The sequence below is a fragment of the Falco biarmicus genome, chromosome 6 (genome assembly GCF_023638135.1).
Source record: "Falco biarmicus isolate bFalBia1 chromosome 6, bFalBia1.pri, whole genome shotgun sequence".
Lineage (NCBI taxonomy): Eukaryota > Metazoa > Chordata > Aves > Falconiformes > Falconidae > Falco > Falco biarmicus.
In genome coordinates, this window is record NC_079293.1 from 78,679,082 (window position 1) to 78,706,484 (window position 27,403).

At 42.3% G+C, this 27,403-nt stretch overlaps 1 protein-coding gene across 3 annotated transcripts in view; it reads left to right on the forward strand.

Moving 5' to 3' along the window:
* The first annotated feature begins 9,166 nt into the window (after window positions 1-9,166).
* The window catches only part of ITSN2 (intersectin 2), an 87,888-nt gene continuing 69,651 nt past the window's right edge, over window positions 9,167-27,403 (forward strand). The window contains exons 1-2 of one of the 3 annotated variants that reach the window (XM_056343795.1): window positions 9,167-9,283; window positions 24,546-24,609. In XM_056343795.1, coding sequence (XP_056199770.1) covers window positions 24,579-24,609 — 31 coding nt within the window. In that variant the 5' untranslated portion in view covers window positions 9,167-9,283; window positions 24,546-24,578. The other 2 variants (XM_056343797.1, XM_056343796.1) reach the window with 2 other exon arrangements.

Sequence of the window (27,403 nt, forward strand, 5' to 3'; positions counted from 1 at the left end):
TGAGGGGAAGGTGCTTTGCAGGTTGAAAGGAGGAGGAGGAGGAGGTGTTTTTCTGGTAATTAATTGATTATTTATGCGCAAAAATGGAATCTGAGGGGTCGCGGGCCCGTTTGTGGTAGGGGCTGCCTTGGTGGGGGCTTCCCCGCTCTGCAGCTTGTTGCTAGGTCATCAAAAGCTTATTCGGTTTTGTATGCATAAATATGATTTATAATAATTTTAAATAAGTTATGAATAGTTGCAAATCACAGTAACTACATAATCAATAATGAATATTCATAACGTGAATTCGTAATTATTACACGTGAGGTCAATGAATAATACATGTATATATAATTACTAATGCATAATTATTCACAAATAAAATATCTATTTTAAAATTGTTAATAATATCAACTGGTTATAAATATACTTTTTAATAATACTTTATTATAAAAGTAAAGCTTATTCTGTAGCCTGTTGAAAACCGATTGCGCACTGTTCTTTCTTTCTCCAGCTTTAGTTCTCTGAAGGAGTCAGGCAGGTGCCAGCACTGGTGTGAGGGGCTGGGAACATATGGCTGGGAACATATGGCTGGGAACAGAAGGAAGGTGGGCTTGTGGCAAGCAATGATTTAAGTCGGTTTGCTTGGTGAGGGGTTGCGCTGTAGCTTATACCAGCCTTCGCTTTCTGCGGCGCTGCCTTGAGCTACGTGCGATGGGCTGCCTGCAAAGAAAGCTTCAGCTTCAAACAAAACCATGACAGCTAGGCAGAGCGAGTCCTTCAAGGCCTCTGTATCCCAAGAGGAGTACCCAAAAATAGCAAACGTTTGAAATGTTCTTGTGTAAATTGCTCCACCTTTGTCCTTCATCTGTAAGATGAAGATACTAATATTAACTTGCCTCAGGAACCTTGTGAAGAAAAAACTGCATTTGTGAAGCACCCCTTACAGTAAGAACAACACAAAAACCCAAGAGAAAACCAACTAAAATATATTTCTATCCAGTGCTGCCTCTGAATGGTATACATTAAATAAAGCCCAAGGCTATGCAATGAATAATGAAGAGTATACAAACTTTAAAGTAACAATTGGGTAAGTACCATTCATCTCACAAGCATTATTCATCTTCTGCTTTGACAAAGTTAAGGGGTCTGGTGAAGAAATAATACAGTTCTGCAAGCACTGGAATTCAACCTTTCTACGTTTGTGCCTTATATTGAGTTATTGTGAGCTCTGATATTCAGAGCTTCGTTATCGCTGCGGAACTACTGTGTGCTTTCCCAGTGTAGTGTCTCTGACTGAGGGATGAAGTCAAGGGTAGTCAGGGGGTGCACAGGGTATATTGAGCTTCGCCATTGTAACCTGGGCAATGCAGAGTTTGCTTATGCAGATTGTCCTAGAATAATACCCATGAAGTTACTTGTTTCTTGTTTACCACTCCAGGACTGATGAAGACTTTGTGATGCTAAACAAAGATCTTGGGAGTTTTAATAGCAACCTATTGTTATTCTGACGTCCTTGTAACAGTGACAAAGCTACTTTCCTTTGCTGTGACTCTGTATTAAAGAGTTTCTTCTCTTTCATCTGATTTTAAATCCTCTCAGTCTAGTGAGTGCTACTTTAGGCAAGAATGAGATGGCTCCTTATAAGACAAAATGGTCCAGGACTTCTGTGTGGCAGAAACATGGGACACAACTATTTTACACTTGTTTTTTCTAGCAGGTTAAAACCACCACGCTTGCAGCAGTCACTCCAGTTAATATCTCGCTAAGTACCCAGACATTAATCTAGGCAGTGGCGTTTAATCAAGATGATCCCAGTGCAGAAGAGGAAAAGCAAATTCAGCTGTAGCAATACAGCACAGTACTTTATGATCTTAAAGGCCTTTTCCAACCTAAACCATTCTGTGATTCTGTGATCTCTTTGGAAGGACTGGAAGTGCCAAGTGCCAATGGATTTCTTTTATTAAGCACTAAAAGCTCTTTTCCTCACAATGCTGACATAGGACAAAAAGATAATTTTGCCTTAAAGTATTTAGAGCTGAAAGTTAAAGTAACAGACAGGTGAGGATTATTGGTCAGAAATATTAGAATCATTAGACAACCAATACTATTTCTGCAGTCTAACCATTATAACATTCTTCAGGCAAATTAATTTTTAAAAAGGCTCTGAGGAGATCAGTGATGCAGATCACCAAGTTGTTACAGATTTCCCTTTCCAAAGTAAGAAGCAGCATGAAAGCAAGACAAAACTTGCATGAAAATCCAAATCAAGCATTAATTGCTGATAGTACAGTGTCTCTTCACACTCCCTTGATTTCAGCTCTGGCTTGAACTCTGTTAAACTTTAACGTCAATGTAAGTTACAAAGTGACTTGCTCTGGAAGACTCACCCGTCTTCAAAGAGAACAACTTTCAGGTGCAGAAAAACCCTAAATCTAAAAGGTCGACTCTGTTTTGGCAAAAGACTGCAAAACTAGATCCAGCCCCCCGACCACAACAACCTTAAGCCCCTGACTGGAGGTACGCAGTGTTGGTACCAGCAGCAGCTGGGAGAAGTTTCCCTTAGCCTCTGTTTGTCATGGAAAAGCACAGCAGAATGTCAGGCAGAGGAGGTCAGTAGCACCTCCATCTGTCAAAGTTACAGCCGGTGAGCGGGAGTCATAGTCGGGAAATTTCATCATCATCATCATAACATCAGCGCAGAGCTTTTGTGTAGAATCCCATAAGCTGGCCAGAGTGATCTGTTTGCCCTGTCAATTAATCCCTGGTTTTACTAATTATATCATTAGTCATATGTTTACTGTCTTACACTGTTTTGCCTATGTTTATCATAGTATTTATTTCCTCTATAGCACGTCTGCATCTTTCCAGAAGTCTGTGATTCTGGAAAACTTTCCCTTTCACAGTAATTCACAAAACATTCTGAAAGATCTGATATTAATTTCAAAGCTGATTCTTGTATCATTCAACTCTTAAAAGCAACATGTAATTCCAGAGAACCTCGCAAAATTTGGGTAAGAGGTATACCATGAGCTACACTACTTAAAAGCAGTACTGGTCCCTGGGTTCTGGTTTCCCAGTTGCTGTCACCTGAACATGTGATCCCCCAAGGTTCCTCTATTTGCCACACTTGTTCCTCCCCAAATCACCTAAATCCCTTCCTTTTCCCACCTTCAGTTCCTCCCCTAAACATAATATAACATGCTCCCTGTGACGAGTGGCTGGCCTGGGTATTCTCTGGTTTTCCCCACCATTGTCTCTCCGTGGGCACGCACATGACGTTTTCTCACATAACCTAGCAATGTGTACCCAATGACATGCTTCTAGCACCTAAAACAGAAAGCTTGGGGAAAAAAATAATTTGTGGTGAATGCAGCATGGGATACCAGCCTGTTGGGATTTGACTGGCTTCCTGGCTTGAATTAAAACATGAGTGTGGAGAAACAAATGCATCTGAAATGAACTCACAGCACTGGTTTACCAAGGTATTTTTTACTAATTATAAGGATTGAAAATTGCAACAAATAACCTTGCTTAACCCCACTACTGTGTTATTGTGAGCACTTGAAACTTGGGAAATTCGTGTGTACTTGAATGCTTCTGCCTGCCTGCATTGCAGCTAGGTTTTGCAAGTAAAACTCTTGTGTCTGCTCAGCAGTTGGCAAAATTTTATTTGCCATAATTCCATCTACATGAGTCAGCGCTGCCTTCCTTCACAACACATTCTGGCCTGTCTGGAAATCGACTTTCTCTATGGTTACATAGATGTTCTATAAATCTCAAAATAATTTCAGTGCAGTAGGCAAAGAAGGCTTTGCCGCTTTTTGAACAAATGTGGTCCAGCTCTCCATCCCCTATAAAATTGTATCTGTGCTTGGCAGGGAACAAAGCTGGGAAATCAATATTTTATTTGATACAGCTATTAAGTAATAGAAAATCCTGCAAATAAATACAGTAGCATGTACCATTTGTTGTTTTTAAAACTGTGGGTTTCTGGTTCAGAAATCAAACCAGCATCCTGTAAGTACTATTTTTGATGCAGCTTGTTCTTTGTGCCTTCTATACCTTTTTGGCAATTTATTACTCAGGATCAACACCAGAAATGCACCTCCCTTGTTGTGTTAGGTGTGGAAAGTAAATATTAACTCATCCTTTTGTTTATCCTATTGTGTTCTGTACCTCCAGGTTGAAGTAAAGACCTAGGCTAAAGACAGTATCTAGCATTTGCCCAGAGGAAAGAATCCTGATGTAAAAATGAAACCTGGCAGCAGCATTAAGTGAGGGTGCATTGCTTCTGTATTAGCTGAAGGGAAAGAAAGGAGGAACAAAAGCAAATTTAGCGTGAATAGAGTCGAACCTAATACAGGGGTCAGCGCTGTCACTCATTGGGTAGGTGTGGCTGTTTCTAAGTAGTTCTTCATAGTTGGGACAACAAGCTGGACCCTCCAGATGAAAAAATGCCTCTCCTTAGCAACCAAAACTGAACAGGATGACACATGAGCAACCTGTGCAGATGCCCATGCTGCAGTTTCTGCTTTTTGACCATTCAGATATAGCTGTTGCTTTACTTAACATTCCTTGATGCCTGATCAGTAACTGTACCCAAAGGGTGGCTTATTCTTGGCAGTAACTGATCTCTAGTTTTCAGTTATGTTCTGGCTTAACTTTGTATGTTTTAAACACGTGCCTACAGAAGCATGTCTATCAACAAACTTAGACACTGCCTGGTCAGAGGGCTTGGGCAGGGAGAACAAAACATTCACTTCTGGTGTGTGTGTTCCTGCAGCACAGCAGAGAAAATAAGCAATATTATGGAGTAAACTGAGGACACAAAGAAGTCACATTGCCTACTGCCGCTCGGTTCAGGCTAAGCAACTTCATTCATGAACTCTTTTGCTATCAGTGGAGATCTTCCTTTATTACTCTAAGATAGCAAAATTGCCTGTAACAGGAAATTGAGGACAAAGTACAGATAATGATTAAAAAGTAAAGCCTTAATATGAAAACTGAGTTGCTTTTAATATTTATAGTTTCTCCATCTTCAGCATATCTTTTTAGCTTTTTGCTGTTGTAAGTTGGTTTTGGCTCAGATATGACAAGGATATGCAGGATAATATATGATAACATAATGACAACATAGTAAGACTAGAGGTTGAGACATTGCTTATAGTAAACCCGACTTCTTTTCTGCTTCTCCTACACATTTCATCTTAATTGGTCTCTTCTGAGTAGCTGCTGTGCTGCAACCCTGCCCCTGCGTCTGGAACAAAGTCTCTACACTACCAAACCATCAGTTTCTTCTCCTTCCAGCTGTCTTTTCTGTTACTCATCAGTTATTATTGATTTTCCTTACCTTAATGGCTTTCTGAAACCAACAAATTAATTCCTGCCAATTTTAAGTTGCTTTGCCACTGCCTGCTCCTTGCTACAAGAGTACTAACTACCACCAGCAGGGACTTTGTTTCACCTGGTACTTGACATCAGCCCCCAAAACTGCGTGTTGAAGCTTGCAGAAAACACTCTCCTCAAACCCTGAGATGCCCAAAGGCAGCATCTGCAACAGTGCCTTTAGAAACTCCACCTTCATAACAGTAGTGGGGTTTTTTTTGTTTGTTTGGGTTTTTTTTGGTTTTTTTTTCTTTTGAACCTACTTTAAGGAGTAGTCAAACTCTGAATGGAAACAAATTTCATTCTAGCAAGCCAGAGGGCAAAAGTCTTCATTTTAAAGAAATAGTAATGTAGTTACTAATTAAAACAAAACAAAACAAACAATTTAGATAAAATGGATGTAATGCTAGTTTGTGCCTCAGATATCACTAAACAGATGTCCCTGTAAGAGTCCTTTCAGGCTGAGTAAGAGTTCAGCTTCACTTTAAGGATGCATTTTTCGTAGCTCACACTAAACTTTGGATGTCTACATGCTCCAGTTCCAAGGAAGAGTGACTGAGAGGCTGCTGCACTGAAATGTGTCCACACTGCAGCCTGAGTCCTGCTCCACTTCCTGCTAATTGATTAATCTTACAGGTATTTGTTGTTCTAATATCTCTGAATAGCTCTAGTTGTTTGTGGTAATGTAGGTGAAACAGCGTTCAGATTGCCTAGAATAAGAATACATAAAGCTTCGATATACTAATTCTTTACACCAGGCTTTCTCTCAAGGGAGACAGCTAAATTTTGCATTCTCTTCGACTTCTCCCTTCCTGGGCTACAAAGCTCACAGTATTGCAGGTTTTTCTGGCTTCAGTTTTGTATCAAAAGAGGTGTTAGGCAACATTATCTCAAAATGAGGTGCATCACTGCTTTTCTGTAGGGATCTCACATAACATTAATAACAGAGATGAGTCGTCCTCCATCTGTCATATTTATGGAATCAAGTATCCCAATGTCCTTTATATGCTTCCTGCTTTGTGCACTTTGTCACCTCAAAGGCAATGGTTAAGCGTTATGTTTGGTTGTCTTATTTTTTTTTTTTTACTAAGTTTAGTAACTTATCTTCAGATGGCAGTATGTTTTCAGACAGGGGTAGAGAAGCAATTTGGTATTTTTTTCAGTATCATATAAGAAATCTCATTCCCAGTTGTGAAGAAGGCATATATATAGAGGAAGGCATATATATATATATCTTTCATATGCACAGATTGGCATACGAAAAAAACCCAACAAGCCACTATTGCCTTTATTTAGCACATGAATTATCTTATGTGGGGAGAGAGGAATGTTCAACAGTAAGAACACAAAATATCAACATATGTAATTAATAGTTGTAAACATTGTTAAGGTACAAAATCGCACGCAGTGTTCTAAGGTGGTGTTCAACTCTTAAGATGTTACAGCTTGCAGGCATCTCCCATGTTTCTGCTGGAGTCTGCAACAGAGGCAGCAAAGCAGGTAATGAGAGTCACTAGAGGTCATGTTCTAAGCCTAGCTATAGGCTTACATAGTGGCAGAACTGTATATAAAATAAAAATCAACTAAATATACATTAAAACTCACCCCGGTATGATTCATCTTCCCCTTGATCTTGTGCACAAGACGCATGCCCTACCGCATACCCAGCCCCTGGCACAGCTTCCCAGCCCTCCCTCCCGGCTTTCTGCGGGGTATGTTGTCCAGCAGTTCAAATGTCACACAGGACATGGTCCAAGTCCATTTGCTTGGCAGGACCTGGCAGTAGCATTAATTATAGAAGAAAAGAGCCATGAGGTTCCTTGAGAAGACACGTAGTTCAGTGTTCGAGGCAGGATCAACTGTATTTACCTTACTCCACGCAGATATCTGTCTAACCTGTTCTTACCGACTTTTGTTGATAGATTTTTCCACTGCCCTTCCCAATACTTAACTACTGTAATCAGTAACCTTATCTTTTTCTTCCTATGAGAAGAAACATGTTCATCTGGTTAATTGTTATCTTAATCCTCTCTACAGTAGCCTTTATGAACCTGTAGGCTGTTCGGTCTGATCCAAGCACTTACCTTCAACCCGAAGCAGGCTGTAGGTGTTGCCTGCACAACAGAGTCATATTTAGCACTACGCCGTATCACTATAATGTGTACTAGACAGATTAAAGGCTGTGTTTTAAAAGACATTAGAAAGTAATTCAAATTACAAGTGTCAGATGAGAGGCTTTTTACTGGGCTCCAGAGGAAACTGTTGTTGACCCAGGGCTGCTGTATTATCTCAGTCAATTATTTGGAATTAAATGAAGCGCTGCTCATGAAATCTGCAGATGACTTTCAAAACAGCCAAAGGCCACCTGGGCTAGGGGCCACCGAGTGATTTCAGTCACAACATCATCAGGCACCCCTTCAACATATGTTTTAATCCACCTACTTGGCAAATACCTGTACATCAAAGACAAGATCGCTGGTTGTGCATAGGAACAAAAATACAAAGCACGCTTTTGGGCTGGGAGCAAGGAAGGAGAATGCTGGATGTTCAAAAGCATCGAATCAGATGAGGGCCGAGGAGATCACGAGGGATAAATACATGAATGCGAGCTGCCAATGCAATGTGGCAGCTGTAACAGCAAAGGCAAATATGAGGTGTCTAAGCAAAAATACCAACGAGTGGTATGTGCTAGTGTGTGACTATGGCCATTACATGGCACAATAACGTGACTATTCCGGAATCACGACGAATGGTAAAAGGTGTAACAAACTAGAAAGGCTCAATAAGAACCCAGAAGAATGAGTCAGTGGAAAAATCTGCTCTGCACGAAGGTGATATGCAATTATCTACACAGCAAAAACATAGTAGAAAGGCACTGTCACGCAGCAAGATCCACTCGCTGAAGGAGAATGTTGAATGTTGAAAAGTGATGGTATTTTTCATGTATTTTCTTTCCACAGGGTTCTTTAATTTCTGAAAAGGTAAATCCCTGAAACCCCACATATTTCAGTAGGCTCAGCAGTGCCTGGGGTGTGCCGAATCCAGTGCTCTGAAGGGTGCTGCCACCCCTCTCCCAGGGTGTGGAGCTGGGAAAAATGAGCCTGATCTGGGAGCCCGGCCTGCACAGAATGATCAAACCAGGGGCGCTTTTCAGCTTCCACACGAAAACAAAAGGCCAGATAGGACGGAGATTCTTTTAGGGTTTATTACCCTGTTTTCCCTAAATATACAGGTAGAAAGCCAATGAAAAAGTGATTTAGGGAGCAAATCGGGAGGCAGTGGTTGGAATCAATAGTGAGAAAAAGTTTAGTAAGGATGCTGGAAGTTTTCAGTCAGTGAAGGTCTTTGCAGGGTAGCTGGTTACCGTGCAGGAACCCCCTGCAGAGCGGAGGGCACCGGGCGGCGCGGTCGGCTGCGGGGGTCCCCGCTGCAGTGCCGCCGTGACCCCATACCTGTCCCCCCCGCCGGGCCGCCGTGTTCCCCGGCCTGTCCTCCCGTGACGCCCCGCCTGTCCCCCCGTGAGCCCCGGGCTGTGCCCCCGCCGGGCCCAGCAGCGCTGGTGGCTCAGCCGGCGCGGGACCCGGGCGGCAGCGCCCCCGGGCAAGGCCACCCCCTCATTTAGGCTGCGGCCTTGCGCCCCAGGCACCGGCACCCCCCTCGCCCCGGTCCGCCTGCCCGCCACTGGGGATGGCGCGGCCCAGCTCCGCCGTGGCAACAGCCGCCCACCCCGCGGCCTCACCCGGGCTAGGAGCCGGCACCCAGCGGCGCCCGCGGCCCCGGCTCCCCCCGCCTCTTCCTCAGCGGGCGGCCCCCGCCTCCGCCGCCATGTTGTGGGGCTGACGCCGCCGCCGCGGGAGGCGGGGGAGGAGCTGGAGGCGGTGGCCCTTGCGGAGCAGGCGCTCACGGGCAGCAACAGGTACAAGCGGCGGGGGCCTGCGGCTCCTCCGCGCCCGGAGGAGCGGGGCCACGTCCCGGCCCGACCTGACCCGCGAGGGCGGGCGCGTCCCCAGGGCGCGGGGGGCAGGCGGGCGAGCTCGGGCGGTGCGGAGCTGTCAGCCCGGCCGCCCCGCGGGGCCTCGCTGCGGGCCCGGGGCACGGCCGGCCGCCGCGCCGCCGCGAGGGGAAGCGCCTGGTCCTGCTGCCCTGTAAGCGCAGCCGCCGCCCGGGCGGTGGGGAGGAACGGGCGAGCTTTCTGTTACGCCAAGCTGCTGTATTTATATTTTTCCCTCTCCTTCAGGTTGGTGGGGTTCGGCTTTTTTTTTTTCTCCTGTTTTCTCTTAAAATTAGCGGTTCGCCTGCGTTTCGCCCTGCCGGAGAGCAGGCGAGGCCGGAGCCCGGCGGAGGGGCCGGGCGCTGTCAGGGAGCCGGGCCGGGCAGCTGCTGTCCCGCTCCCCGCCGCACGCTCCGGGGTTTCTATGGGAGCCGCTCTTCCCGGGAGCCGGCTCCACCGCCGGGCAGTGAGGTTTCCCGGCGCCGGGCAGTGATGTTTCCCAGTGGGCTGGGCTGCCTGCCGGCGCTCGCCTTCGCTTTATTGCCGCCCCTTCCCCTTGCAGGGCACCGGCGTGGGTGCCCGCCCGGCTCGCTCTGCCCAGGGGGGCGCCCGGCCGCGGGAGGGAGCTCGGATGTGTTCAGACACTCCGGTTTGTTGCGGTGATGATGGTGGTTTTGTTTCTTGTAGTGGCAGTGAAAACCTGGGATTTGGAGCAATGGAACTGGTTTCTGCAGTTAAAGTTTGTGAAGTGTTGTGCCTGTAGCTAGGCTGGCTTCCCGGGCTCTCGGCCTCACACCGCGGCGTGTAGTAATGCAGAAAATAAAGTGAGGCTGAGGTGCGTGATGGGTTCCGTAAGCCTACTATTTTGAATGCGTTAAATGGTTTTCATAGCAAGCGACGCTTTGACATCTGCCCTGTTGCAGAGCTTGAAAGTCGATTTTGCTTTCGATAGTACCTGTGATCTTTAACTTAGGCTTACTCGGTTGGAAATTCCCCATCTGAAACACTGGAATGAGGAGTTGCAAGCTGCTTGTTCGTGCATTCAGGCTGCCCTGTCGTATGCATCTTTGGGAACGTGGTGTTTTTTAAATTTGTTTTTGTTCGTGCTTGCCTGTGGTGGGAGCAGCTCCCAGGCTGGTATGTGCACAGAACACATACGAAGTGTGTGAAGCGGTATGGCTTTGCCACGGTGTGGGTAATGTCAGTGGTACATAACGTGCAGTTTGTTTTCAGGAATTTTAAGTTGTTCATCTGAAACTTCGTTCAAATTCAAAGACTATAGCTGTAACAGATGTTTATATTCACTGATGTGATGGTGCTGTTTAGAAATAACGAACATAAGGAACTGATTGGATAAATAGGTAGCTGGGGTTCATTCTTCTACTAAACCTCGTTAGTTTTTGTTTCCTTGTTTCTAGTGTACCTTCCCTGTTTGGTTTGTCTCCTTTTTTTTTTTTTTTTTTTTTTTTTTTTTTTTTTTTATTACTTATTCTGACTAAGGTGGGAGCAGCATTCACACCGCTGTACCTCTGGGTATTTAGAGAAATCTTAGTTCAGACTCTAGGCTTTGTGTGTTAAGACAATTGCATGTATCCCTGCAAACATGGATTTGGGCTGTTCCATGCTCTATTATACACAAATTTTGGTTGGATTAGCCTCCTGACTCAGATGCCTAAATTAGATAAGTGAATATGCTTCTCCTTTTAATTACTATCCTGAGGGAATTGCACTTAGTTTTTCTCCTCTCTCTATACAAGATTGAGAATATGGGATGTGTCCCTGACTGAGTTGTTAGCTGCCACTGGAATATAAAAAAAAAAGAGTATGTTCCTATAGCACTCACAATAACAAAAATGCAGTACCTGTGGTCTGTTTGTGCTAATAACTCTATGGGCTTATCTAGCATAGGTGGTGGTGTGCTATTAGAGCTTTATGTGCTTATTTTTTCCACCGTTCTTGTGAACAAAGTGAGATAGGATAAGGCAGAAGTGACCCATGGATGACTTTGAACTGTGGTTGAGAAGCCTTTATTTATTGAGATTCAGGTATTACAGTAATTGGGACCACGGCACTTCTTAAATTACGGTGGCTTTTTTTACAAATATTTCTGTTGTAGTCTTTAATATTGAAAAGTGAATTAATTGCATGCCATGGGAAAGTAGCAGCTATGAAAAACAAAACTAAGTTCTGTAGATAATAGTAATTCTTCACTGAGTTACTCTTCTGGAGTTGGTGGGGAAAATGGGACAGCATTTGAGAAGTGAAAGGTGATGTACATGCTTTGCTTGGGGCATTATCAAAAAGTGTCATGCACCTTGAAAACAGGTGTTTACCAGGAAAAGATTGTGATTAGTTTCTGAAAAGCAGTGTAGTCCAGATTGCAAATTGAGGTACAGGTCTCTGGTCTGAGAGAGAACCTGTTAATTAAGAGTTTACAAGTAAAGTCTCTGCTCTTACCTGAAAAGATTTAGTTTGATCAGCGTGTAAAATTTGTGAAAACAGCATTTAATGAGATTTTCTTTTGAAGTCCAGAACTGTTATCTTTGTCTTTTTAAGACTGGTTCAAAAGTCAGACATTTTAATTCCTGGCCTATTTTCACTTGAAAGGAAATCACATAGAATGGTTTGGGGTGGAAGGGACCTTTGAAGGTCATCTAGTCCAACCTCCCTGCCATGGGCAGGGGCACCTTCCACTAGAGCAGGTTGCTCAAAGCCCTGTCCAGCCTGGCCTTGAGTGCTGCCAGGGATGGGGCATCCACAGCTTCTCTGGGCAACCGGTGCCAGTGTCTCACCACCCTCACAGTGAAGAATTTGTTCCTAATATCTAATCTAAGCCTACCCTCTTTTTAGCCTGAAACCATTCTTTCTTGTCCTGTTGCTACAGGCCCTACTGAAAAGTCTGTCCCCATCTTTCTCATAAGCCCTCTTTATGTACTGGAAGGCCACAATAAGATCTCCTCATAGGCGAGGTGCTCCAGCTCTCTGATCATCTTTGTGGCTCTCTTCTGGATTTGCTTCAACAGGTCCATGTCCTTCTTGTATCTCCAGTATCTCAGTTTTTGAAATGGCTTTTAACTGCTTCTATTTGCTTTTCTTTACCTGAAATCTAGTCATAGAGTAATAAAATTTTGAAGGCACTTGTAGAGATCATCTGGTCCAGCCTTCATTAAAATGTGGCATTAAGATGGGGCTGACTAAGAGCCACATCTGGTTGTGTTTGGACTACCTCCAAGGGTGGAGATCCCATAAACTCACTGGGTAGCCCTCTGTGGTCTGGTATCCATGCTTGGTCAGAGTGTATCCCATCCCATTGCCCGCGTTGGCATTGAAGACTTTAAACAGTATTGGCCATGGTGTCAACCCCTGGGGAACATAATTAGTTCCAACCGGATGGGACTTTGCATGACTGATCACAGCCCTTGGAGTCTAGTGGTCAAGCTAGTTTTTCACCCACTTTACAGTCAACCTATTCAAACTGTATTTTACCAGTTTGGCTCTGAGGATTCTGTGGGAGATGTTGCTGAAAGCCTTTGTAAAGTCAAAACAAGCTGCTTTGCCCTTGTTCCCAGAGCCAGTCATCTCAACACAGAAAGCTATGAGATGCATCAGGCGTGGCTCATCCTGGATAGCGGTGTGCTGGCACCTTCTCATCATCTTTTTGTTCTATAAGCATTGGCTCCCAGGAGGATTTGCTCCATAATCTTTCCAGGGACTGAAGTCAGACTTAGCAGCCTTTTGCATTGGTAAACTGTCCCTCTTGCCCTTCCAGAAGATGGGTTTGATGTTTGCCTTTTTCTAGTCATCAGGATCCTTGACCAGTCACCAAGACCTTCCAGAAATCATAGAACTTGGTCTTGCAATGACATCCACTGGTGTTCCTGGCAGCGCTGGTGCTGTGATTTGTTCCATATGTATGTGTGCTATACTTGCTTGTTTTCAAGTTACTTCATTTTGACTTCTGAAAGCTGCTTTCGGTTCCATGTAATGCCACATCTCTTGGCAAGGTATATTAGATGATGGATCCTGCCATGTTTTTAAGTTCTGGGGGAAGCTTGATGTAAACGTAGTCCTTTTGTGAAAGTCATGAGAGCAGTAGGTTGTTGACTTTGTGAATTTGTGGTGTTGCTTTTAGATTGGAGGGCTTATTTCATGTGGCTGAATGATGTGGGAAAGTCAGTGACCTTTCTTTACTTTTTTTGTTTTAGGTGAGAACTGGTGATTATAAAGATAACAAAGATAATGCAGAGCTAATTAGAGAATTCTCTTTTTTTTATGACTGACCTATTTCAAGCACTACCACTTGTCAGTAAAACATTTAATACAAAGTGTTCTTCGAGGTCCAGAGGTTGATCCTAGGCATGGGGTGAAATAGGGTAGTTTGTTTTAAAAACACATCATCACCCTTTAACTTCACCTTTTAAAACTGCATTTTCCTTGTGTACCCTGCTTGATGATTGGTGATGCAACAGACTATTTTTAGGGGGGAAGCACTTTCTTAGGGTGCCTGATCGGATTTTTGGAAGTGCTAAGCAGCTGTTTAAGTATTCCTGAGATTTTCAAATGCTAGGTTGCAAATATTGCAGGTGCCTGAATGACCTCTGGAAATCTGTTTTGAATCCGGTTGGTGTAGAACTGGGAGGCTTACTTCTACCTGTAAGTTCAAGTTCCTTCCTGTGACGGACCCATGTAAGTTGAAATTTCAAACCAGCTGTGAGCAATGCCACTGGTGAAGCCTTGTTTTCTGTGGCATTGGCTGTCCGAGTCTAATCAGCTGTAAGCTTGTGTGGAAGTTTTTCTTATGGTTAGTGTATTTAGAGCATCTTTTATTGATCCGGCTTCTTTAATGTCTAATATTAGTATGCAAACATACAGCAGTCTGTTAGGGGCACTAAATTTGGTAGTGTCTTCTCTGTCTGGTTGCCTTTTTTCATGAATCATGTAGGCAGTCAAGATATTTGCGAAGCACACCCTTCTGTTAATTTTGGTTCACGTGTGATGATGGGAGTCATTGAAGTATGTATTAACTACTCGTGTCTCATACCCTTTGAAAGCCAAGCTAAGGACTGAAGCATGCTGGTTACTTGGTTACTAGAATGTTCCTCCTTTCATTGATTAACTTGTCTATCAGGATTTATTTTTTTATTTATTATCAGATTTATTTAAGTGTAAGTCTCTAGAAAACAAGAAAGGTGATTTTATTTCATGAGGAGTCTTTGATTCTTCTTACATTCATGCATACTTTGTTTTATTGCCCATTGCAAGATTATACAGAGACTGTAGTAACTTGTTTTTCCGGTGCTGTTGTGCCATTAGCACCAAATGTTCAAAAGGTGAGGATTAGGTTATAGAAAAATCATAAAGTAAATGTGGGGCTGATGAAATTTTGGTTTTCTTCACATCTGGAATGTTTAAGACTGTCAGTATAGGAATGCAGCCGGGCTAGGTTGGTTACTTGGATCCTAGAGTTAAAAGTAATGGATTGAACATTAGTATACTGATGAGCACAGTGTTGTGTAACTCTTATTTTCAGAACACCACATGAAATTCAAGTGATGTAACATGATGACAGTAGCAGCACAATTGGAATTACCTAATAGAGGACAATTACCTGAGGACTATTTTTAAACAATTTTGCAGTTACAGATAGCTGAAAAAACATGGTTGATCCAGATAAGTCACAGCTTCTTTGGAACAGTGATTCTGAGAGCAGCCAGTTTGACTTGAGACATTTTGACACAGGATGTTGTTGCTTCAGAAGTAGCAGATAATGATTCTGAGCTGGCTTTCCTAGTGAAAATTTTCAAGGCTGATTGTGAAATGCTGTGGCACTGGTCATGACTGGTATCTGCAGTTAGTGATTCAACAGCATACACATGAAGTAAGGGAAGAACAGGAAATGGGAGTTACTCTTCATTGTTCCTAAAAATATAACTGGAATGCAAAAAAATGACCTATTATGGCTATACTAATAAATGTATCAAAAATCAGAGCTGACTTAAGTAATACTTTTAGTCTTAGCTTTCAAACGTCTCAAGAATTCTACTAATCAAAATCTAAAACTCCCTTGATTTTTCCAATACGCTCTTAGCATAGTCATAGTATTGTGGTAGGGCAAGTGTTTTTCTGAGATATACCTTTGCTCACAGGGACTTTACATGACACTGAGATGTGTGTCTAACCCAGGTGATAATTAATTCCTTAAGTTCATGAAATTAATTTGTGGTGGTCAGAACATTATTACCGTATGCTGTAGAGCTCAATGTTAAAGGTTAAGAGACCAAATCTCAACTGGATGCTTTGAGGGACCATTCTGGTTAATATAGTGTGGCCAGGACTTGTGGCTGAGAGCAGGGTCAGACTGGGGCAGAAGAGGTGCTGTGGCTACGCTGCCTGGGTCCAACTCAGGACCAGCTTGGCTCCTGGGGCTCCCACACTGGGTGGGACCTCTTGGACCTGCACTACACCCATGTTCTTCTATCTTGCTTTGGGGAATGCATTTTTGCCCACCCGTTGCCCCCCTGGAATAATGCCACCTAGTTAATTTGTTTTTGGTTTAACTTCCTTATATTGATCTTTGCTTTTTCTCCCGTGAGCTTTCTCTGGTTTTTGTTTCATTAAAGATAAACTACCTTTCTTTGCTTTAAAGGCCTCTTATGGCCTGTCTCCTTTTTGCTTGTCATCTCATTCAATTTTGAGGAGTTAAGCCTGAGATGGTTTTGCGCATCTACCCAGCTGGAAAGCAGATACATAAAATGGAAACCCAAGTCTTGCTAAATGTTTTGCCTTCATTAGTTTTACAAATGGTGAAAGTTTGTTTTCTGCTGGGGACAGAAAACTGCCCGTGTATTCTATCACTGCTATAGCAGTCCATTAGATGTTCTGTATGTTTTGCACTGTTACCTGGGACTGAAAACCAAGCAATAAGTTAGGTAGCAGTTCTTGTATCATAAGGAAAAGATAGCATTAAGAATTCTTCTGTTAGGTTTTTTTTGTGCTGTGTTAGGAGGCAGATTTTGCTTGTGCTTCTGATGGAAGGGAAAGGGCTCAGAAATTTCCTCTGAAGATGGTAAGATTTCAAATGGATAAGCTCGTAAGTAATACGCTGTGAATGTTCCCAGTCATGGTTGAAATAAGATAATGAAAAGAAGAGAAAACTCATCAAAGATTTATATTTTGCCTAAGTCTACATTGGCATAAATTAGGAATCACAGTGTGAGAGTGGAGAATTGCAGGTTTCAAGGTGTGTGGACCCCACATCTTAGGGCTCTTGTACTATGCTTGCAAGTAATTAGATGTGAGAATTGATATATTTCAGAACAAGATCTGGAAAAAACAGCATATGGAGTGGGGAGTCATGTAAATTAGAAAGTAGGAAGCAAAAAAAGTGTATTTTAAGTTACCACCCATTCAGGAGCAAGTGTATCTCAGCTCTCTGGAAAGGTTGTAATATGCAGGCTGAAGTTCCTTCTCAAAGGTAGAAGTTTAGAGCCTTTTAAAAAAAATAACCTTATAAATAATCTACCCTCTGCTTTTTTCCTCTTTTTTTCTTTGCCTTTTTAAGCAAAGCAAGCAGAGGTGGTGAAGTCTGTCCATGTCTGGGATCAGGTTCATGAATGTATTCGTCCAGGGTGTGACGGAGCTGGGTTAAATTCCCATCTTTTCCTGAGGAAGTTCATGTACTTGTCTCCTGGGAGAAGGGCCAGGGATTTAAATAGTGAGCTTCCTGAAGCGGGATTCTCATACCCACCTTCGGAATTTCTTCTCTGCAAGAAGAATCAAAGCTGGAGGAGCAGGGACAGAGAGGGACCTGTGGCTCTCTGATGGTAGAGAATTTCATGTAGGAAGTTGAAATCCTGAGTTTGTGTTACTATTCCAAACATTGTGCATGGGTTTTTTTAAACAACTGTGCAATAAAATGCGGAAAGGCCATCTCCTAGGAGGAAGCAAAGATCGGTACCAATTTCTGAAAACAGAGAGGAGAGTTGAACTGGATCTTGATATTTTGAATGGGTGCTTTCACAGCTGAGCAGCTGTGTAAGAAACAGAGTAAACCCATCAATACTGACCACACAATTATGTTTTTTTTAAATAGAAACAGAGATTCTTGTATTTTGCATGGCATCCATTTTGTATGGTCAGTATATTCAGAAAGCCTGTTTGTCAGGCAAAGTTGGCAGAAAGATACTTGTCCAAAAAAAACCCCACATTTTGTGTTCTATCTTAATCACTGTTTGGAAGCAAATTGCCCTATAACAGTGAGCAAGGAAGGGACTGCATACCATAGGGTTAAGAAGTAACATATTTAACACTTTTTCTAACACACCCACCCACCCCCCCCCCCCCCCCCCCCCCCCCCCCCCCCCCCCGAAATGTCCAAATATTAACTAAAGTTTGCAGTACTTTTATCCACAGTAAGGGAGGCAGGGGGAGCAGGAAGAGCTAGCGATCTGCTAGCTACCCAGGACCGACTTCTTCCTTTTGTAACTGATGTCATTCATTTGTTATCAGGGTGGGTGGACTTTGTGAAGCTGGTTGCAGTTCTTTTTGAAAAGGCCGTGTCACTGCATGTAACTCCACTGCATAAAGGAGATACCAATTCTTGGCGTGCCAAAATGTTGTGTTGGTTTTCTTTCTTTTTTTAATTGGTAAACTTTTCTACTAATATGTGTTGAACAAAGAGGAATTCTAGACTGTGCTTGTTTATAATGCCTTACTAATGTTTATTATTCTCTGATTTTCAAGAGGATAATAAAAACAAAAAAAAGCACAGAACAACTACATGGGCTATTATACTGCCACTGTTTGCTTTGCAAATACTAATGAGTAGTCTTTGTGTTGTCCAGATCTACAGGTGTTGCAAAGATAAATTGGTCAACTAGTACTGCAATCTCTGTCCTTGCTAATTGGTTCTTGCTGCAAAAATCTCCAATATACCTTCTCTCTGTCCTTGAGAAAAGCAAAATAGTACTGTGTCCACACATGGTGCTTCTGCTGTTTGCTTTCTTCCAGTTAAAATGGATTGGACAGAGCCTGATGCACCAGACTGTCATTCCTACTAAAACTATGTGGCTGCGGTTTTTCTGAGAAATATTTTGAAAAAAATTGATTCAAGTATAAATATTAACAACAACTGTGGTGAGGCTGTTCTTCGTAAAATGGCAATATGCCTATGATAGAAGAGAAGCTTTTTGCTTTCTCCTGCAGTCTGCCCAGCTCTAATGTTTTCTAATGCTTTCAGCACGGTGGTAAGGTCCCCCCTGCTTCTTGCAGTCTCCTCATTTCTTTTTGCAACTTGGGTCAACTACAGTGAACACAGAGAGGCAACAGAAGTTGCAGTTTGGCAGGTCAGTTTGTGAAAACAATTAGTGCTTTAAACATTGGGACTAGTCAGATGGTTTGTTTACAAGAACTTGCTGTTCTGCTATTTAAATGTAACATCCAAGTTTTCCTGTTTTCAGCCTAAATGGCAGCATGGCTTAATGTTGTGTACAGTGTTCACAGGGATGTTTTGATACTTTTTTGTTACAATGTGGATTTGTGATGTGGCTGTCATGGTTTCTTAGGACTGATAACTTGGAGTTCACCAAGCACCTCTCCTAGAACATTTTGCAGAACCAAGTAATTTCCTGTGAGAGATTCTGGTTGGAATGGCTGGTTTTTCATCATCTGTTTCAGATACTGGTTATAGTCTTCCTGAGGCTTTTTTTTCTTCAGTAAGTGTTTCTATATGGCATTGGGTTTCTCTATGATATTGTGTAATAAGTTTCTTCAGACATTTATAACTTTCACCTCTTAATGATTAAAAAGTAAGTTTGGCCTACTGTGAGACTATTTTAGTGAGATTTCCCTTGGTAAATATATGGCGCACACCTGTGTCTTAGACAAAGGTGCTCTTACAGATGGTGACTAGAGTAATTTGGAATTCATGAAAATAAGCTGCTTTTAACTTTGATACATGCGTAATATCCAAGCCTTTGGGGTGTGCTGTGGAAATGTAAAAGGCAGAATGCTTGTTGAGAGCAAGCTCTATTCTTTGATAGGGATTGTTTCCACAGACCTTTGAAAAATGCGTGTAGACTTTGAGTTTACTGGGCTGTTTCCTCCTTCCTTAAAAATTTGAATGAGGGGAAATAATGTTGCAGTAATATTTTTATTTTCCTTTTTTTTTAACCTTTCAGTACAAATTAGGAATCTGTCACTAAAGAAGCATGTGTGTTTGGTGTAACCCTGGTGTCCAAATAAAATGGATCTGTGCAAAGGCATAGAATAGTGTCTCAGTGTTGGTGTGATCTGAAATCCTGTAAAAATCTCGTTTATGATTCTTGGCTGCTTCTGTAAGGTCATAGTTTTCAGTATTATTTATAGGGGTTAATGTAGGAGGGTTTTGGTGCCTTTCAGGTCTAGCATTTTAAAGTATGACAAGGTCTGCCTATAGGCATAATAGTGAGATGTTAGAGCTAAATCATGACTTTATTGTATCACGTTGGTGTAATGTACTCTTAGTACAGATCTGTTGGGCAGTTCTCTCTTGCTTTTGGACCTAAGTTTGGTGCATCTACATGACAATGCCTGGTGCAGACTCATTGGGCTGGGTTAGCCCAGGCTTGGGAAACTTGGAGAATTTTCAGGTATGCTGAAAAAACCTGTGTTGATAATTTGGGCTGTCTGGTCACTATTTTTGAGAGCACTGCACTGGAACAGATTATCAGTGTGGTATTAGAAACATCTGATCTTGGACTCTTTTTGAAAGGACAGACAGTGGTATTGATGATAACTCGGGTGTGCTGTATTCAGTGTCTGAATACAGTTTCTAATTCTCCTTGACATGAGCGGTGAAACTTCTGTTATTGCAGAATGATTTGGGTTGAAGGGGATCTTTTAAGGTCATCTAGTCCAACTCTGTGCCATGGGCAGGGCTACCTTCTGCTATACCAGGTTGCCGAAAGCCTCATCCAGTGTGACTTTGGAACACTTCCAGTGATGGAGCATCCACAGCTTCTCTGGGTAACCTGTTCCAGTGCCTCACCAACTTACTAGTAAAGAATTTTCTTCTGTCCAACCTAAATCTGCCTTCTTTTAGTTGAAAACCATTGCCCCTTGTTCTGTCACTACAGGCCCTCACAAAATGTCTCTCTCCAAGTTTCTTAGGAGCTCCCTTCGAGTATTGCAATAAGGTCTCTCTGGAACCCTCTCTTCGCCAGGCTGAACAACCCCAACTCCCTCAGCCTGTCCACACAGGAGAGGTTCTCCAGCCCTCTGATAATCTTTGTGGCCTCCTTTGGACTCACTCCAACAGGTCCATGTCCTTCTGATGTTGGGGACCCCAGAGGTGGATGCAGCACTGCAGGGGGGGGTCTCATGAGAGCCGAGTAGAGGGGGAGGCTCACCTCCCTTGACCTGCTGGCCACCCTTCTTGTTATGCAGCCCAGGATAGAGATCGCTTGTCATACAGGTTAGCGAAAGGTAGTGGCCCTGTGTATATAGCTGATGTTAACAGTGGGCTGGAGTTACCCCAGCTGATGAAAATGAACCAGGAACACCTGTGCTCCATAGATGCAGAGCTTTCATAAATAGGAAGGGCCCTCACCAAGTTAATACGAGGACTTTGACCTCAAAATTTTTCAGTTGAAATTATCTTAAAATATGGTATAGTTGAGACTCCAGGGACATCAAAAAGAGAGAGGGGGTTTATATGTTTTGTGTGCATGGAGATGCCTGGGTTACTTCTCCCACTCGCGTGGTCAGCAGTTGGGAGTTTAGAAAGCTCAATCTATGTGAGCCCTTGCAGCAAAACCAAAGAAGGTGAAGTCTGACTTTCTCTATAGGTGTAAGTTGTATGAAGTATTTTAAAAATACATCTTAAGATTTTGGGCTTTAAGAATTAATCAGTTTATTATCAGACTTGTATTGTCTGATAATTAACTGACTTGCCATGGTTTAACCCCAGCTGGCAAACAAGCACTGCACAGCTACTCGCTCACTCCCTCTCACCCAGAGGGATAGGGAGGAGGATCGGAAAGGAATGTAAAACTCAGGGGTTGAGACAAGAACAATTTAATAGGTAAAGCAAAAGCTGTGCATGCATGCATGCAAAGCAGGGAATTCATTCACTACTGTCCATCGGCAGGCAGGTGCTCAGCCATCCCCAGCAAAGCAGGGCTCTGTCACATGTAGTGGTTACTCGGGAAGACAAACGACATAATGCTGGATGTCCCCACTTTCCTCCTTCTTCCCCCAGCTTATATACTCAGCATGACATTATATGGTATGGACCACCTCTTTGGCTAGTTCGTGTCACCTGTCCTGGCTGTGTCCCCTCCCAGTTCCCTGTGTTCCTCCAGCCTTTTTGCTGGCAAGGCCCAAGAAACTTAAAAGTCCTTGACTTAGTATAACACACTGGTGGTTTTAGTTGTTGCTGGGTGATGTTTATCAGCATTGTTCTCACACCAAATCCAAAACGCAGCACTGCACCAGCTACTAAGAAGAAAATTAACTCTGTTGCAGCTGAAACCAAGACACTTGTGAGGCTTTGCCTTGACTACTGTGTGCAGGTTTGGGCTCCACAGTGTAAGAAGGATATAAAAATATCCAGATGTGTCCAAAGGAGGTCAGTAAAGAGGGTGAAAGGATTAGAGGGAAAGACCTATGAGGAGCAGCTGAGGATACTAGGTTTGTTCAGCTTAGAGAAGAAGTGACCAAAGGGTGACCTCATTGCTGTCTACAGCTTCCTCATGAGGGTGAGTGGTGAGGGAGGTGCTGGTCTCTCCTCTCTAGTGATAGGATGCAAAGGAATGGCTTAAAGTTGTGTCAGGAAATTAAGATTGGGTACTAGGAGAAAGTTCTCCACTGAGAGGGTGGTCATGCTCTGGGACAAGCTCCCCAGGGAAGTGGTTGTGGCCTCAAGCCAGCTGGTGTTCATGAAGTGAAGTGGTTGGACAATGCTCTTAGATATATAACTTTCAGGTTGTCATGTGTAGAGCCTGAAGCTGGACTTGATGATCCTTGTTGGTTCCTTCCAACTTGGGGTATTCAATGGTTCTGTTTATCAAGTGATTCTGTTGTAATTACTTACTTAAAAAAATATAAAAGTGATCTGAAAATAAGACAATAATATACGTTGTAGGAAAGATTAAATGTGTAGCCTTTATGTGGTAAGACTGTAAATCTAGAACAAGTCATGTGCAGGTGGATGTCTCTGTCAATGCAAAGCTCTATTGAGCTTTGCTCTGTTGATTCTGGAGATACTCTCCAGCATCCTGCTTCTGTGCCATGGCTCTCTTCTAGCCCTCCTTGACAGAACAGCTTTTGAAGAGAAGTGTGCAGTAGAAACATTTAACAACATTGGAAGCATTTTTCAGGAGGGCTATATATAGATTTCAAGTGTCTCTTGGTAGGTTGCTGGTAAGGCCTAGGAAGGGGATGCTGTAAGTAACCTAAAAATACTCCAGTTTGTTTTAGAATTCATGTCTTGGAGTAGATCCACGCTTCCTTTTTCATCGTTCTGCAGCTGATACCTACTGTCACCCTGAGAGATCATTTGGACTCGCCCATCTTTCCACTTTATGTATATATGTATATGTGTGTGTGCACACAGAAATGTATGTGTAAGTGTCTTAATGACTGTCTGTAATGTGTCAGAATTAAAAAAAAATAAAAATTACTCACTGGACAGTTATATAAGCAACATAGAGCAAGATAACTTAAGATAAAATACTGTTCTTCGTGTATTTTGGGGAGGGACCGGGTCCACATGGGGTTATAAGGATTACAGATGATCCAGTGAGAATGAGTGATTTGTGGCCTGTTACAGTAGCATGATTTTAGATGTTATTTATAGGATATATAAATAGCAATAAAAATATATATTACATTATTATTATTATTATTATTATTATATTTGTTTGCTTATTTATATCTTTATATATTGAGTGGATTGTTAGCAAGTGATGGCAGACATTTTTATTTGTATTGCAGAAATGGGGAATAGATACAAAAAATGCTCTCCTGTCCACACATGAAACCAGAGTTCTTTCCAGTTGTGTGATTTTTCTAATGAGATGTGCAGGAGTTTCCTTGCAGGGGGCGGGATTGTGGGAGATGTGTTATTTCTGTACTTAATATGAAAATCTGTGGTTGTATATAGAGGTGAAGGGTTTTTTGGGGGGGGATGGTGGGTGGGGAGAAGGTTTAGTATCTGAAGAGGGAGTGCCACAGGGGTCTGAGATGTGGGTGGTTGTTTTTTTTTTTTTTAATAAAATAAAAATGTTGTCCTGAACAATAGTTTCCGCATGTAGTGCGCAGGATAATGATGTGTAAATTTCAGTATTTATCTATCTCATGCAAAGCAAAAGCTTGCTGCATTGTCTTAGTTCTAAGTTTGTAAAGTGGTGTTTATGCTTATCCCTCAAGTAAGTATTGGTGAATATTTTGCAATTCTAAATAGCATTAATACAGGTACTCTTAAAAGAATACATACTAGAAAAAGAAAATAAGTCTTTGTACTCTGATATCTATGATGAAAGTAAATTATATTGAGACTCCTTTAAATGCTGCTCTGGACTCTGCAGTAGCTCAAGCAGAGGAATAAGTTTGTTGTGTTGGTTATGGGAAACTGACTACAAATTTTGATTAGGAAAGTAATTTTTTTTTTTAATACATGATGTGAGAGTGTTTTCTTTGTAAAAAGTGTGTGGAGTAGTGAAAGAGATAAATTTTACTAATTGTTCTTCCAGTTTTGCTCAGAAGAAGCATTCAGTTAAGAGAGTTGTATACGGAACTATTTTTATGATATGCTTAACTATTTGCCAGGGAGAGCTGGAGGAGGTGTGCTAGGACCTCCAGCCTGTCCTTCTGCCCGGAGAGGGCTGTTTGCCACACCATATGTTCTGACATGTTGTCAACTGTTCTCGTACATTATGCAGCAGTTGCTAAACAGTTGGTACTGTTTTCCTTTAAGAATGTGCCACTAGGTTCAGAACTGCACTGCATACTCTCTAAAAAAAAAAAAAAATCCCCCACCCCCTGCAAAACGTAAATTCAGCTTGTTCAGCAGCATCCTGAAGCCTGGCATTGTTTGCTATCGGAAGTGCGAGCTAAAGGGGACAGACGTTCCCCCTACTCAGCGGGAGCGCAGAGCTGTGTTTTGCCCTTGTTGCATTATTAATGGCACAATGTTTTTATGTTGCAGATGGCTAAGAGCTAGCAAGGCATATTCAGGACCATGATGGCTCAGTTTCCCACAGCCGTGAATGGTGAGTAGCTCGGGTCGGTTGGTTTAGGTAGGGGTGGGAGCGTTTATCTTCCTTTTTTTGTTTGTTTGTTTTTTTAGTGCTGGTTAAATAATACCTGCAGCAGCGTTTTGGTCAGTTTGCTGCAGATTGCTTCCTGTAGACTAACTTGTACCGTAAGACAGGGAGAAATTCGGTAGAAGCATTACTGCAGCATAATTTGGAGTACAGATCCGCCTGGACCATCTAGTAACCTCAGATCATTTAAAGGGCTGAGGAATGTGTGACTTGTAGTGTGAATGCTGCCTGACTTCAAGTGAGGAATATGCTAAGTAATAGCTGATTAAACTTGCATACCTTTTCTGTTACGTAATTCAGCACAAAATGTGTTTAATTATAATATGTGATGCTATTTATTTTAAACCAAAATATTTGAATGTGTTAAGCAATATGCTACATGGACAAAAATAATCAGTCTTTCTAAAAAAAAAAAAGTTTCAAATTTTCCTCTTTATTCTGTGCCCCATCTACTATAGAAACTTTTGGATTTGTTTCTTGGTGTTTTTTTTTTTTCAGAGACATCCTGAGATTTGAAAACTTAAAATTGTTTCTCTGTGTATGTGTGTGTTGGAGCTCTTTATTTCTAGAGCAAGCTTATTGGTGAAGACACAATTTGCAAATATCTGCTGAGAAATTTGATGCTTGCACGTTGTTGTTTACAGAGCTGGCCAAAATGAAAAGACAAGTGTAGGAATAATGCTTTCCACTTCAGCTAGTCCAGATAGGGAGTATTTCTCCCAACAAAAATAGGGAAATAGATGCAAGAAGTACTTTTTGTCTCATTTATCTGTGAAGGTTACTGCAGGACTGGGAGGTCTTTAACTGATTTAGAAACTTGTCACTGCTGATAAATTGGGTGAGTAAGGGGAAGTGTTTTTTTTTCAGAAGAACATTCAGATTACAGATTAAATGTCCTCTTTTTTACATATATTTCACATCTGCATAAAACACTTCATGAAAAATAATCGATGTGATCAACACCTTTTTTTATACAGTCAGCTGCAGTTTGCTCCAGACTTGGTTTCACAGATTTAACAATAAAAGAGATGTAAAAGGAGTCAATATATTGTATATAATAGGGAAAAATCTAAATACCAGAATTTCCACACCCCCCACACCCCCCCCCTTTTTGGACATAATGAAAAAGTATTTTTTAATTGCCACATGCTGTTTGCTTCTCATTTTAAAATAAACAGAGAAGCTCTCTTCGGGGAGAATACACGTTTATGTTCTTGACCGTCTCTATGGTTGATTTAAACATAAACTATTTAGTATCTTTTTTTGGTTTGGCTTTTTACTCCTTCATTCTGTTGGCAGCTTGCAAGTGTATTGACAGCACTGAGCACGTACATGAATTGATCTCAGAAGTGTTAATCTGGGAGAGTGATCCTTTCTTTGATCTGAAATCCCTTGGGCAGTACTGTCTGCTGCTCAAAAGGAACAGTGCCACAAGATTCAGCCTTTCCCCTGGCAGAGTTCTACCGTGTTGAAAAACATAGTAGAATAAAGTAAGAAAAATAGCAGGCAATAAATGGTTAAACTATTGCTCCTCACAGAATATTTGGATGATTGTCTGTAGTTTTGCAGATAAATTTCTTATCAGAATTTATTAAATTGTGAGCAAGTCAGGTGGGGACAAGAGAGTAGTTTTAATGTGATCACTGGCTAAATACCGAGCAACCCTTGCTGTTGAAATTGTTCTTCCCTGCTGCTTACTGCTGCTGTTGTTCGCATTCAAAGTAGATCACCTGCATTTACCACTCGTTGCTCAGTGGAAACCTGTAATTATGTTGTTAGACCTTGGTAGTGACTTGAAGCATGAAGAAAGAGGTTATGTGTGAGGCAACTAGACCATTAGGCGTTGCTGCAGCCTCAGAGCACTGGCTGCCAGCTACACCTTCCTGCTAGCAGAGCGTTGACCCTTTCCTTTTGTATCCTGCTAGGGGAAAATGGTGTTTTTTCATCTGGGGAAAAAAACTCTTACTCTTATCAAGGTACAGTATACTTAGCTTTCAGTTCATTAGTAGTGGTAGGCATAAAGTAGTTCCTGTTTCAAGGTTATTTTTGGCATTCAATGTTACAGAAAAGTGAGCGGATGTGTCTGCAAGTGCATAATTATATGACACAGGGTGACAGTGTTTGAGAACTGCAGGGTTCAAATGACAAAGCACAATATTCAAATAGTCTCAAACAAATACAAGTAGAAGGTGCTATAACACTTTATTTACCAAACTAAGTGGAGAAAGGGAAGTCTGTGCAGGACCTCAAGAAGGAAGGGTAACTGAGTCGTGTGCTTGAAGTCCCAGTTGAGAGACTGAACTTCGCTGAGGGCACCTTGAGCTGTTCCTCAGAACATACTTCCACCAGAGCAGGATCCCAAGACTCTCCAGCCTCAGCATGTGGCCAATGGCCAAACTGCATGTACTAAGAACTGGCATATTCTTTTTAAGTTATGTGGCCAAGTAAACTTCAGCTTGTTGTAGACGTTGTGTGCTTGAGGGGCACGTTGTCTTGCTAGACCACTTACCTTTCTTCTCTGAAGTCACGAAAGGATGCAGTGAACAGAAAGGAGTTCCCTTTGACTCTCCGTTTCCATCCACAGTGACCTTTGTGGATACCTTACTAACAGGCTGGAAAGTCAAAGAGGAAAAGGACTTAAAGAGCGCATGTTGATTTTTGTCGATCTCAGGGCAGACCTGCCAGTTACTACAAATTTATCTCCTGTGCAAAATATAAAGGTTGTGATGACATTTTTTTA